Below are 13387 nucleotides of genomic sequence, written 5' to 3'. Positions count from 1 at the left end.
ATTTTACGGCATGTAAGGAGTTTCAAGCATTCGCGGTTTTATTATGAAACTTAGGAAACGTTCGCACATTAGTTAATTTTCCTACTTTACATCCTCTCTATGGTGATCTGCTGAAGAAGTCCTCCGGTGCTTCTGTATGCTAATAGCTTATGTACTATTCTGGGTTTTCTTTCTACAGTATCTATTTCGCGGCCTACTGTTGGTGTGGATGTTGCAAGTCGCGTTCGTCGTTAGTGTATCCAGGAATGAAACAATATCACGAATTCCTGCTGGTGAAAATGTTACTGCTACCAATATAACTGATGGAAATGTAACGCTTACAAATGTAACTGATGGGAATGTAACTGCTGCTAATATAACTGTAACCAATGTACCTGTTGGGAATGTAACAGGTGTAAGGAATGGCATTTTAAAGCGATCTAATCGGCAAATACCTTCAAACAGCTTAATTCCCTATGGATTAGGCATTTCTAGAAATTTACCAGTAGGTGGTGACACTTCTACTTCGAGACCCTCCGTTACTTGTCCCGCTGGAAGCATATATCGCAATGGACAGTGCTTGCAATCAGTACGCTATTGTGGACCAGGCTATAATCTAGTCGGAAACACCTGTGTTGGTCAAGCTGCTTGTCAGCAAGGATACAACCTCATCAATGGACAATGTCAGCTGCAATCCCCATGTGCTATGCAAATGTGTGGAATGGTACAACCTCCACCACCACCACCACCACCACCACCAATAGTAACATGTACTTGTGAGGTAGGTTATGTACAGATAGGCAATCAGTGTATGAAGCAAGAATCGAAGGCGGCTGAAACACGCACCCAAGAGAGTAGCCACGTCGAACAGCTTACCTGTCCGGCCGGGTATGATCTGAGTTACGAGGATTGCGTTCAGCACACCACCCAAGAGGCGCGCTGCGAGCGTGGCATGCTGCAGGACGGTGTTTGTGTGGTATCCGCCGAGTGTCGCTATCCTTTCGTGAACGATGGGTATGGACAGTGCATCAAGAATACGACCATCCAAACAACATGTCCACCGGGATTTAGGCCAGTGGGAAGCGTATGTCACTACAACATAGGGCCTGAGTGTCCAACGGGCTACCAGAAGCAAGCCGGCATATGTGTTCAACATGAAGAAGCTCCGGTCACCTGTGAGGCAGGATCCTTTTCTGAAGGTATGTGTGTCGTGGGAAACCCGGAGTGTCCACCAGAGTATCGAGCATCCGGCGGCCAATGTATGCTGGAGCGCCGTACTGCTCCACTTTGTCCACCTGGGACGAGACCCCAAGGCGGTGTGTGCATTGTGCAAGAAATAAGCTGTCCTTCGGGCTTCACTGATCGCGGTGGCGGTGTTTGTGTGAATCAAGAACGAAGACCTGCCATCTGCCCGAACGGAGCACGTCTAGTGGGCGATGTCTGCGAATTAGAGCGGGAGATTTGTCCGCGTGACTTCAAGCTCGAGTACATGCAGTGTGTCCGGTATAACCAACAACCCGCGACCTGTCCCCGTGAGATGCGCCTGTTAGGTGGCGAGTGTATTTCATCATCAGTGATGTGTGAGGCGGGATTCACGCTAAGGAATGGTGAGTGCGTACGGGAACTGGTTGGCCGACACACCTGTCCACCCGGCAGTACTCAACGCAATGAACAGTGCGTTGTGGGTGAACCGAGATGCGATACTGGATTCGTACTGCGTGACGGTATTTGTGTACAACAGATCCGAGAGCAACCGTGCTGTCCGGCAGGAGCTCAGTTCCGCAACGGTAAGTGTGTTATGCACGTTGACGATTGTCCACCGGGAGCGGTATCGCGCGGTGGAGCATGTGTGCGGAAAGAGCAGTTGTCACCAACGTGTGAAGTTGGGTTTTCATATGTCCGAGGTCGATGTGTGGCGCAACCACAGTGCGAGTATGGTTACAACTACAGAAAGGTCGATTCCATGTGTGTAAGCACGACCAAGACGGCGATGTCTTGTCCGAGTGGTTCAGTACTAGAGGGCGAACGGTGTATTTCGCGTGACATGATCTGCATGGAGGGCTACACGCTGCAGGGCAGCCAGTGTGTGATGCAGATGACTACGCCCAAAGTTTGCCCTCCAGGTTCTACCATGCATCGGGACCGGTGTCAAACGAGCATTGCGGCTCAATGTCGTGACGGAAGTATTGCCAGGAATGGTGTTTGTGAAATTCAGGAAATATCCTATCCATCCTGTCCAGCAGGTTACAGTTACTACGGCGGACAGTGTCACGGTACAATGGCACCTGCAGCTCCGGCACCTGCTCCAAGTCCCTGCATGTATGGTGGCTGTGTAAATCCTTGCACAACCGGTATTTGCGGGTTTCCTTGTGCAACTGGATGTGCCACACAAACGGTACCGACGATTCAGTCGACGCAAGCAGCTTCCTGCCCCGCAGGATTCAACATGAACAATGGTGTATGTACACGGCGTTCCGTCACACAGCTGGATTGTCCGTACGGCTATACCATGGAATCCGGTCAGTGTATCGCTTATCACACGATGACTTGTGCTGCGGGCAGTATTCTGCAAGGTGATCGATGCGTGCGTCTACAGACACAGTCTGCCTCCTGTCGGGAAGGTTTCCAGCAGGTAGGGGACTTATGTGTCTACATGCGACCAAACTGCCCATCAGGCTATGGGAATGAGGGTGGAACATGTGTGACCGTGCATGAAAAGGCCGCCATCTGTGCGATTGGAAGCATCATGAAACAAGGTTACTGTGTCACTATTCCATCCTGCCCGCCTGGCTACCACATGAACAATGATGTTTGTCAACGGGAAGAACTTACGGTTATTAATTGTCGAGATGGATTTATGTTGGTCAATGGAGAGTGTATCGCACAAACAAGCTGTTCAGCCGGATTCCAGCTGGAGGATAACACATGCGTGCGCGTGGAACAGCGTACTCTATCGTGTCCACCATCGTCACGGCTTGTACGTGGTTTGTGCGTAATTGGCAGTCCTGTCTGTGAGCACGGTTACGATTACGTCGGAGGTCGTTGCGTTAAAACGGAATACCGACGACCGATATGTCCGCCTGAAACACGCATACGTGACAATCTGTGCATATTAGCCCGACCACCACAGTGCGAATATGGTTACACGTTCTCAGGAGGCCAGTGCACAAAGTTGGACCGGCAACCGGCCAGCTGTCCGTTCGATTTTCGAATGCAGGGTGATCGGTGCATCTCGCAACGCTTGATCTGCCCGGTCGGCTATACGCTGAAGGGAAAGGAATGTGAGCGTGAAGTCCACCGTACGGTTTCCTGCGCATATGGAAGCACTCTACGCGGTAATCTCTGCATCGGCGGAAGTCCGTCTTGCGAACCTGGCTCCAGAATGGTTGGCGAGGAATGCGTCTGTGTTAGCTACAAACTACCAGAGTGTCCTCCCGGTACAATGCTGACCAATGGGCGCTGCGTGCGTAGTGCAACTTGTGCTATCGGCTACCAGCCTCGCGGCAACCTTTGCGTAAAGCGACGTGTCGCTCATCTAACGTGCGCTCAAGGATTATTGCAGGACGGAAATTGTGTCGCACCAGGTCCGAACTACAGTGTACAGTGTGAAACTGCACAACCGAGCTGTCCAGTTGGTGGAAATCTGCACAACAATCTCTGCGTGATTGGTCGGCCAACATGCATGCATGATTTCAAGTACGATAACGGTCGCTGTACGAAAGTGACGAGAATAAGGGCCCAATGCCGAGGTAACGCCGTACTGAGGGATGGTATGTGCGTGATCAGCACGACTGTATCTAGCGCCTATTGCTCACAAGGGTATACTCTTCAGGGAGGTATGTGTGTGCGTGTGACCTACGCACAACCAACATGTACGACCACTTCTTCAGCATCGATACCTAGCATCAACAGCGTGTATAGCAATAACATAGTGGAAAGCACACCATCGTTCGTAGCTGAGTCGATTCAATCCCAACCATCATATTTCGGAGATGATTCCTTACAACCTAGTGGAATTGGAAGTAATAGTTTAGATGACTATGCTACCGAGGGAAAGTTCACCAACGGTTATGAAGATTATCCCACCTACTCTAGCTCCTAGATAGACATGCCCTATGTCATTTCCTCCTATGACAAATCGCCCTACGACGTCTTACGTCTTACGGAATCGTCTTACGAAACATTGTCCTACGAAGTTTTGCCCTACAACAAAATGTTAACACCATTATCATCGTACTATGACAAACCCTGCTTAGGAAAATCGTAGGCATCATTATCATCATCGTCCATGCGCAAATCATCATTATCGTCTGCATCACTATAACCATCATCTGTTCTTCTGCATCCTATGGTGTTTCGTCTTCTTCATTAACCTAAGGCAATGCGTCCTACGGTAGTTCGTTTTTCGGAGCCTCGTACTGCGGTACGACATACTTTCGTTCATCCTATAATGTTCGCAAGATGAAGGTATCTAACATGACGGCGGAACAGTCTACGGAAGTAACACGAGATAAACGTTGCACCGTGAACGGCCCTCGCGTGTGTACGAGCGATGCCGCAAGTTGGACGTGCAAGCAGAATCAATATCGCGACATTGCATCCAGTTATTGCGAGAGTGAAAGCTCGGTCATCCAATTGGTTGTAGATGAGCACATGGCCTATAACGATACGTTTATTGTAATGGCTCCACAAGTACCAGAAGAAGAAGGATTGGACGGTTACGATGAAGATGATGATGATGCTGTTGAAGAAGAAGAGGATGGTACGTTGGAAGTACAATGGTGTTTAACTTAACGTATGTCTTAATGTAATTTCTTTTATCTAACTAGGATCGGCTGACTGCAGCGTTTGTGCAGATCAGAGTTACTCTTGCTCGAAAATATGTTTCACATACGAAGAGTGCGGCGGCTGCACCACCATCAAGCTTGAGAGCTTTTGCGAGACAACAAAATCAACTGAGTTGTGTGAATATTTAAAGATCGAAGGATAGCACACTATCCAGCTTAGGCTTCGTTAACTTCTATCGCCAAGCAAAGTGTTAACGTGAAAGTTCTTCAAAGTTGAAGTAATTAATAAGGATAATCACAAAAATCTAACAAACTTAAATATTTGCCAAACGCAGTGTGAACGCGACTGTTTTTCAAAGTTTAAGTAATCAATAATGATAATCACAAAAATCTAACAAACTTGTGCTTGATTCTATTTTAACTAACCAACAATCTAAATAAAACGCCTTTTGTCTACCAAAACGGTAACTTTAAGTTTTATGTGGCGTGTGCAGTACGTGCAGTACTTCAAATACGATGACATTGTTCAGTACGATGACCTGACCGAATAGGAACAGATCTTCCGGCTACAGTTTTTTAGTTATACTAGATAATTCACCAGCGGCCTGTGGCTGGGCGTGACTTCTATTTTGTTAATAGAACCTACATGCAACACGATGGCATTACGTTCCAAATGTAGATTTGTTTTATTGCTAAAAGTGTAACATATTGCAACACAGTTCCAAGATGTATTTTTAAATATAGCTAGGTTTAGGGTGTTTGAATACTGTTGCAGACGCAGACTTTGTCGCATGTTTTGCGCTCTGGGTTGTTTGCGCCATGCGACAACATCCAGATGTGTGCGTGACACAGGTGCGTCGCTTACGGGTCAATGCGTGATTGACCCGATATCAACGCGTATGCGTAATCGAGAGACTTCGGGTTGAGCATCAGCGGTGAGCAGACGTGCTGGCAACCGCTGCCGCACGTCACAGTGTTTTATCTATTTATTGTTAATAAATGTAATAAGTTAACGTACAAACAATGGTAAACGATCTGTGCTTCCGCGTCCATCCGTCCGAACCCCAAGGCATAACAACTGGCGACGAGGATGGGATATAGTTGAACGAGTAGGTGCATGTTCATCATGTGCTGCCGCGGCCAAGTCACCCCCACGCGAGATTCCAGTCCCATGGGGTAAACTTTCTTTCCCGTGGGAGAGAATACACGTCGACTATGCTGGTCCCATAGAGGGGGATTATTTCCTGTTGATAGTAGACGCTTATTCAAAGTGGCCGGAAATTGTTAAAACAAGAAGTATCACAACAACAGCAACGATAGCTATTCTGCGAGGTGTTTTTGCAAGGTTTGGAATGCCCACTACATTAGTATCGGATAATGGAACGCAGTTCACAAGTGAGGCTTTTAGGGAATTCTGTACGGCAAATAGTATTCATCACATAAGAACCGCAGTTTTCCACCCACAGTCAAATGGGCAAGCAGAGCGTTTTGTTGACACTTTTAAACGAGCGTTGGTGAAAATCAAGCACGGAGATACAACAATGCAAGAAGCAATAGATATATTTCTGCTAGCGTATAGAACTACTCCAAATGCACAACTAGAACATCGCAAAACACCGGCAGAAATGATGTTTGGCAGAACTATAAGAACCAATCATGAGTTGCTACGTCCACCAGCAAAGGTTCAGCATGAAACAGTTGAAACAGGTGTAAGAGGTTTCAAGCCAAACGATCAAGTATATGCAAAAGTCTATAGGCGAGGTTCATGGACATGGATCCCGGCAGTTATCGTTAAAAGGAATGGAAACGTAATGTATCAAGTCAAAATCGAAGGTGATCGGATGATAAGAAGTCATGTTAATCAACTGCGTCGAAGAATGATCGCTAGCGATCGTCGATCATCGGACATAAAGTCGAGACGTTTACCATTAGATGTCTTACTGGATTCGTGGGATTTATATTCATCATCTAAGCAATTGTCATCGTCATCCCCAACGTCATCGTTTTTATCACCATCATCTAAGTCATTGTCTTCGTCATCACCTACGTCCTCGTCTTCATCATCATCATCGTCTTTGTCTGCGGCATGGTTGTCAGCGAACTCATCGTCATCATTAGCGTCTCTACCTTTGACAACGAAGCTTCCGGACGTGCAAACATCGGAACGGTCAGTTCCGATTCCCTCCCCGGCACCAGCTGAACAACAACAAGTACATCATCCGGAAGCAAAGCCGATACCTCCACTTCGCCGCTCTTCTAGGTGTAGAAGAGCCCCACGAAGATTCGACGGGTATCAGCTATCCTGAAGGGGGAGATGTTGCAGACGCAGACTTTGTCGCATGTTTTGCGCTCTGGGTTGTTTGCGCCATGCGACAACATCCAGATGTGTGCGTGACACAGGTGCGTCGCTTACGGGTCAATGCGTGATTGACCCGATATCAACGCGTATGCGTAATCGAGAGACTTCGGGTTGAGCATCAGCGGTGAGCAGACGTGCTGGCAACCGCTGCCGCACGTCACAGTGTTTTATCTATTTATTGTTAATAAATGTAATAAGTTAACGTACAAACAATGGTAAACGATCTGTGCTTCCGCGTCCATCCGTCCGAACCCCAAGGCATAACAAATACAATCTCTGTTAGCTAATTCACTCGTTTGTAGAAATTGCTACTCGTGGACTGAACATCAACACAGGCAAAACTGGCAACATTACGACAGAGCTGTATTCATAATAATGTCAACATCGGTTAAAATATCATCTTGAATCGTGTATGGTGCACTCTGGACACTATGCACTGCCCTTGCTGGACTTAACTCAAGGTGAACAGTTGGTTAGCTGGCGTTCGCTCCGTTCGGTCTAGTGGTGCGAGTTCATTTTAAGCTCCTGCAGTTCTTCCTCTGAATCAACTGAATCCTGCTCATCATCTGAACCGTGCAAGGAAGGTGCCGGTGTGGTATGTCCTAAAAGTGGAAAGCATGTGTTTGAGGGCTGTGTTGATAAAACCATTCCATTACGATCTAATGACTTACTGGATGAGCTCGGGCTTGGTGGAGCACTGATCGGTCGTGGATATGTGAAGTCTGTCGCTCGTTTTAAGTATTCGGTCGACTCGTCCACATAATCGGGATACACTCTTTGCAGGGCTTTCACTCTAGCTTGACGGTAATACTGTGGGGCAAATGGAAATTACACCATTGGTTTATTATTAATTTGATTAATTGGTTAACAGCTCTTTACACATGATTACTACTTACAATTCCTAGATTTCTCCAATCCAATAGATCACTCAAGCGCTCTGTACGGTTGCGCTGGATGATACGTTGGCGGCGGTTCAACTTGGAAAACTCAAACATAAACTTTGACAACTGTTGGACGCTCTCCTCCAGCCCTACGTGGCGCCGATCGACGATGTAGATACCGTAAGATTTGGGATCTGCAACGTGTTCGTGCATGAAGCACCCGAAACCAGACAGATTCGTAGTGATGCTCGGTATACCCATCACAGTACACTCGGCCGGAGTATATCCCCACGGTTCGTAGTAGGACGGAAACACACCTAGATGGCAACCGCGTACGAATTCTTCATAGTCAAGCCCGAACAGTGGATTGGTCGAGTTGAGAAACTCAGGATGGAACACGACCTTCACACGATCGTATTTGGTGTTGAAGAGATGACATCGACGAATCGAGTCCAGTACCGGATCATTCCAGTCATCCACCACGTTGTGCGTGGTGACGGGTGGATTGCCATCCCTTTGCAGTGCATACAGGCAACGCTTGATCTTTACAATATCCTCTTTCGTCAGTATTTCCGTACCCTCGGGTAGCTGGCCCTGCAGACACGTCTCGTACATTCGCTTGCCAATATCCTGTTGTATGCTGTTGATCGTGTCTCGCAGCTGTTTTGTGACCGCGTGGCCCCGCAATGATTCCACGTTAAAGTTGTTAGTTTTAGCAGGAAAGATGAGAAATGCCACAACCGTCACGTCCGAATTGTTCGACTTCAGCATGTGATTCAAACGGGCTAGCGCCTCGATGAAAATGTCCGCCCCCTTGTTCGTAAACTCGTACCGACCCGCTATGAACATGTACAGCGTTTTTTCAATATTGAAGTTGAAGTGCCCGTAAAAGTGACCCCGCGTAAACTCGTGTATCTTCTCTTTCGCCATCGCGTGCATGTTCTGGAACTCGTGAATGGCCGCAAACTTTTTCACGTTCAGCCCGTTCGGTGTGATGATATCCGGTTTGCGCTTGAGCAGATGTTCCGCCTCGTAACCCGTGATCTCCGAAACGGTGGTAAACACGTGCGACAGATGTGAGGCCGCCCGCTCCAGACAGTACCGGTGGTAGATTTGACGCTTACCGGCTTCTTCATCCACCGGGAATTTGTCGAGATTGTTGTAGAAATCGGTATTGCCCGCACAAAGGTACCGTCCGAGCAGAGTGGCGTGCGTGGTAAAGACGGTTGCGACGTCCACCTGACGTGTTCGTAGTGCTATCAATCCCACACCCGCTTGCCATTCGTGGAAGTGTGCCACGATTCTTGGCGGTCCGTATTCGTTCTCGTGTGAATATACCTCAGCGCAGCGTTTAAACTGGAATAGGGAAGAAAACGTAAGGAACGTTAAACAGCGGTTTGTTTTACTCGAGACCATCGAGATGCTATGCTTACCTCATCGATAAAGGATGCAACTGTATATCCCAGAATGATCGCATCGTTGCACTCAATGTCCAGATGTGGAATACCGATATTGGACGAGTCCCAGAGCTCCTGTTTATAGCCGTCCATTTTCCATGCCGCCGAACCGATGTCGAACAGGATAATTTGCGGATTGCCATCTACCAACCATCGGCCACAGTGCACCTTATAACCTTGATTGCGCATCGCGGTGACGGCACGATAGAATGGGCCATTGCTGGGAAACTCGCATGCCTCTACCTCCGTGCGCGCGGACGCTTCCTTGTATGGTCCAATTAGGCAGTACTGATCGCCCAGCTCCTCGGTCGAGACGAACGCTTTTGAGCGGATGACCGTGTATATACCTCCAACTGTAACAACAGATGGCAACAGATGGTTAGGAACGTTCGCTTTCATCAGTATGACGTGGTCTGCATACCTTTGTTGGCCACTTCCCACGCTATCTCGAATGTCCATCGGTTTTCCGTATTGGCCGAGTGACCCCGGTCCAGGAACTGCATCAGATCCGAGCTGGACTCGACGCGCGAATATCGACGACTCATGGCGCAGGTTCTGCAATAACAGTCACACAAGAAAGTATAAACATTAACTGTCGTTTACGGTCGATATTGTACGTTGCACGGGACTTGTTTTGCGTCTTGTTTGGCTCGCAAGACAACGCTTATGAGAGCAATAGAACGAGAGAGAAAGAGAGACAGAGAGAGAGAGAGATAGAGAGAGAGAGAGAGAAAGTGTGTAAGAGACAGATCAAGAATTTAGTACACAAGTCTATTTATAGCGGCATACGAGACATTCGCGAATTCAAGTCCACACCGTTTCCTGCACTCTACTACATTATCTCATTCTATCCGACACGTTGGTGGTTTATGCGTGTGCCAAAGCAATGGGACTTAAGGCCACCAACGGCTCAAGGTTATCAAACGACCTTGACATTGTCGTTTGACACCGTGACAATGTCAACGCTGGAAATCGCATGCAGTATCGCGTGCCGTCGATGATAGAGTAACATCGACACTACATCCGGCGCCAACTGATCATCGCTGCAGTTATGTAAACATGTGCTGTCCATATCAATGGCCCTACCGAGGATCAACATAATATAAACTAAAAGGCTGCAAAACAAACACTGTGTGCTCGTGGTTAATCGGTGCTTTGTTTGCTGCGCCAGGGCTCACTGGACGATCGTGCGTGTATGATCGATTCAGAGCGGAAGATCGCGCACTAGATGGTAGAGGTCACTCCACTGGCTTCTTATGCAATGCGCCGCTCCTCCTGTACGGGTCGCTGGAACGTTGCATTCCACTCCAGAAAACCAGTTCTTCCACTTCACATTGCTGGCCGTCCGGGAGCTGAAAGCCGGTTCTGGAAGCTTTCTCAAACCGATGGTGCGCGGTTATGGTGGCGTACATTTCCGCATGCATGAAGACACCGAATCAAAACACCGGGCCGGGCATTGGAGTACGGCGTGCCGATAAGGCACGCTGTATCTTATCGGCGTCGCTAACCTCGATGGTACGCTGGCACGGGTACACGGTCAGGGTTAGGTTTTCGGTTCTATTTTATTCTCGTTTCGACGTCATCGCCGCGTGTAAACTTTCGTAAAGATCCGCTCGCCAGCATCGCGGCACGATGCAAAGGTGCGGGTACGGTAGGACACTGCCAGAGCACGTAAGGGAACGCAGGACGATAGGAACAGCTGGTTTGACGAAAGTGTACCACGTTGGGGACAGTGTATGAAAGAGAAGGTGAGCGAGAGAGCGGCCATGGAGAGCACATGCGGGAGAAAGCGAGAGCGCTCCCGAGAAAGATGCGGGCCGGGTGTATCGTAAATGGTCGGATTTGGCCGCCAAAGAACTAGAGGAGAGTCGTTCGCTTAAATGTCAAATAAAGGTCAATGGCTAGCTGCTGTTGCTGCACCGAGATGGCAGCGGGATAATCTGTGTTCTGGATACGCGCACTACGACCGGGACGGTAACGTCCGACCCGGTACAGCCGTACGCATTCAGGGCCCGCTGGACACGGGGTTCGGGTTTCCGATTATCCGGCGGCTGAACCGGTGTCCGATTACTTACACGGTCACGGTACGCAGAAATCTATATGTGCACTGTTCACAATCGACAAGACGAAGAGGTAATCAATCCACGGTACCGATGCACACACTGGCACAAACTAACGTACACGTTCACACGCGCGAACACTCCCGGGTGGGGTGACGGTTTTAGGTGATCTTGTGGCACGACCCGCGAGATTACGTCCGACTCCGGCAGTCAGCTCGAAGGAACTGTTTTCGTCTCTCACATGCGGAACCTGAATCTCGTCTCCGCGGTTGCTTTTCGAACTGCAGACTACAGGGGTGGGCGTGTTACAATTTTCCGTTACTTGCTCGAAATTTTTGTGTTTTCATAATAGTGGTGTAAATTTTTAATAATAACAATGTTACGAAAATACTAGAAGAAGTTTACGTAAGTCAATGCAAACGTTTAAAAAATAGAATTAAGCCACCATATGCACTGAAGCGCCGGTTATCCGGGTGATTATTCATTTAACCATTTTAATCGGGTGATTATTCGTGCAATTCGGAACTAAAAAATTCTTTAAAAAAACTATAACATGTTTCCTGCAACATCGTTGACAGAATAAATGAAAGACCCAGTTTTATGTCGATAAAAAGTGTGCAAATTCTAAAATAAAAACACAACAGATTTTTTTTTTGCAGCAGTAAAATACACAGGAAAAATAAATTATACACTAACAAAGTTTTACCCATGATACCCATGATTTAATTCATCAAAAGGCGATGCGCCTATTATTACATTCTGCCGTAGAAGCATGATTTGGGCCGTTTTAAAATCGTCCGAAAAATAATTTAAACAAACTTAACGCTTTTTCTACGGTTGCGAAGCCATCCCTGCACTTTCGTCCGTTGGTTGACCGACTCGGAAAAGGGAATCCAAAACGCATGCCTGCTCGCGAGAGGGAAAGTGTACGCGTCTCCGAGAGACCGCGTGCAGAGGGTTTTGCTGAGCACAGTGAGAGTGGCCACGGTGTCGCCTTTAAATCGCCGGCAATCGCCGGCGGAGAGAAAATCACCTCCGAAATGACAACAACCGCCTGTTGGGAGCAGATACGAGCGGCAAAGAGGCCTGCACTAACGCGGCATTAGGGACAACATCGCGTGGGTATCGAAATCATTTATTTTCCAATGCAATACGTAAATAGTTCGCATCAGGGCACGATGCGATGGAAAACGGTGGCGAATAGTGGCCGGGTTTTGCAACATAATTTTAAACATTCTGTACAGGGTTTCGTAGCTGGGCGGTTTGTTCAGGGTCGCAACAGGACTTTCCAAAAACGCACGTTCAGGAAGCAAAATTCGAAATAGAATAAAAATCCTGCACTGCAACTGCCGCAGCTTCTTCTTTGGATCGTTGCGTCGATCCTAGACGCACGGTCACATGGTCGGGATTTGTCCAGTTGACCACTGCTATAACCAAGCGCCACCGGTTGTCGAACATGCTGATCTGATTTCTGGCTTAACAATCTACGTTGTGCCATCACATCCACTGCCTGCGTGCGTTTAAATCAAGAATCCTTCTGAACCTTAATTCCCCCAACCCCATCCAAGAATGAGAATAAACCATTCTTACGAAAATTCTTTAACTTGCACCAACTCCATCGTGTGCATCGCCTTTCACGCAACTTTGCACGCAATTTTCCTCCCATGCGAATGGAACTTTTGCAACGAGATTTAAATGATTTAAGTGATGCAACGGTTTGAATTTTAACACTAGCTCTTAAATTTTATGTTTCTCGTGTATTTCTGCTCATTTCTGATGCCAAATCAACCGAAAGCGATCTGGCGGTCATACTAGTATGCAATTTCCATTGGGTCGACCGAGAGCTTGCACGCTTCTTTATGGT

The 13387-nt window shown here is 47.8% G+C and overlaps 2 protein-coding genes across 2 annotated transcripts; one reads left to right on the top strand and one right to left on the bottom strand.

Moving 5' to 3' along the window:
- Positions 1 to 208: 208 nt before the first annotated feature.
- LOC128717830 (neurogenic locus notch homolog protein 3-like) lies at positions 209 to 4969 on the top strand. The gene is given in 3 exon segments (XM_053811503.1): positions 209 to 4136; positions 4358 to 4741; positions 4809 to 4969. Coding segments are annotated over 3 exon segments (4473 nt in total).
- A 2654-nt stretch (positions 4970 to 7623) lies between these two features.
- LOC128719643 (glycogen [starch] synthase) lies at positions 7624 to 10008 on the bottom strand. Its single transcript, XM_053813271.1, has 5 exons — positions 9885 to 10008; positions 9440 to 9816; positions 8022 to 9362; positions 7797 to 7935; positions 7624 to 7727 (listed from the first exon to the last, which is right to left on the bottom strand). Exons 1-5 carry the CDS (start codon positions 10006 to 10008, stop codon positions 7624 to 7626), a joined length of 2085 nt encoding a protein of 694 aa, XP_053669246.1.
- Between the last annotated feature and the right edge of the window lie 3379 nt (positions 10009 to 13387).

Source organism: Anopheles marshallii, chromosome 2 (genome assembly GCF_943734725.1).
Source record: "Anopheles marshallii chromosome 2, idAnoMarsDA_429_01, whole genome shotgun sequence".
Classification (NCBI taxonomy): domain Eukaryota; kingdom Metazoa; phylum Arthropoda; class Insecta; order Diptera; family Culicidae; genus Anopheles; species Anopheles marshallii.
The sequence above is the reverse complement of the archived record's forward strand: the minus strand, read 5'-3'. Positions and strand labels throughout refer to the sequence as shown.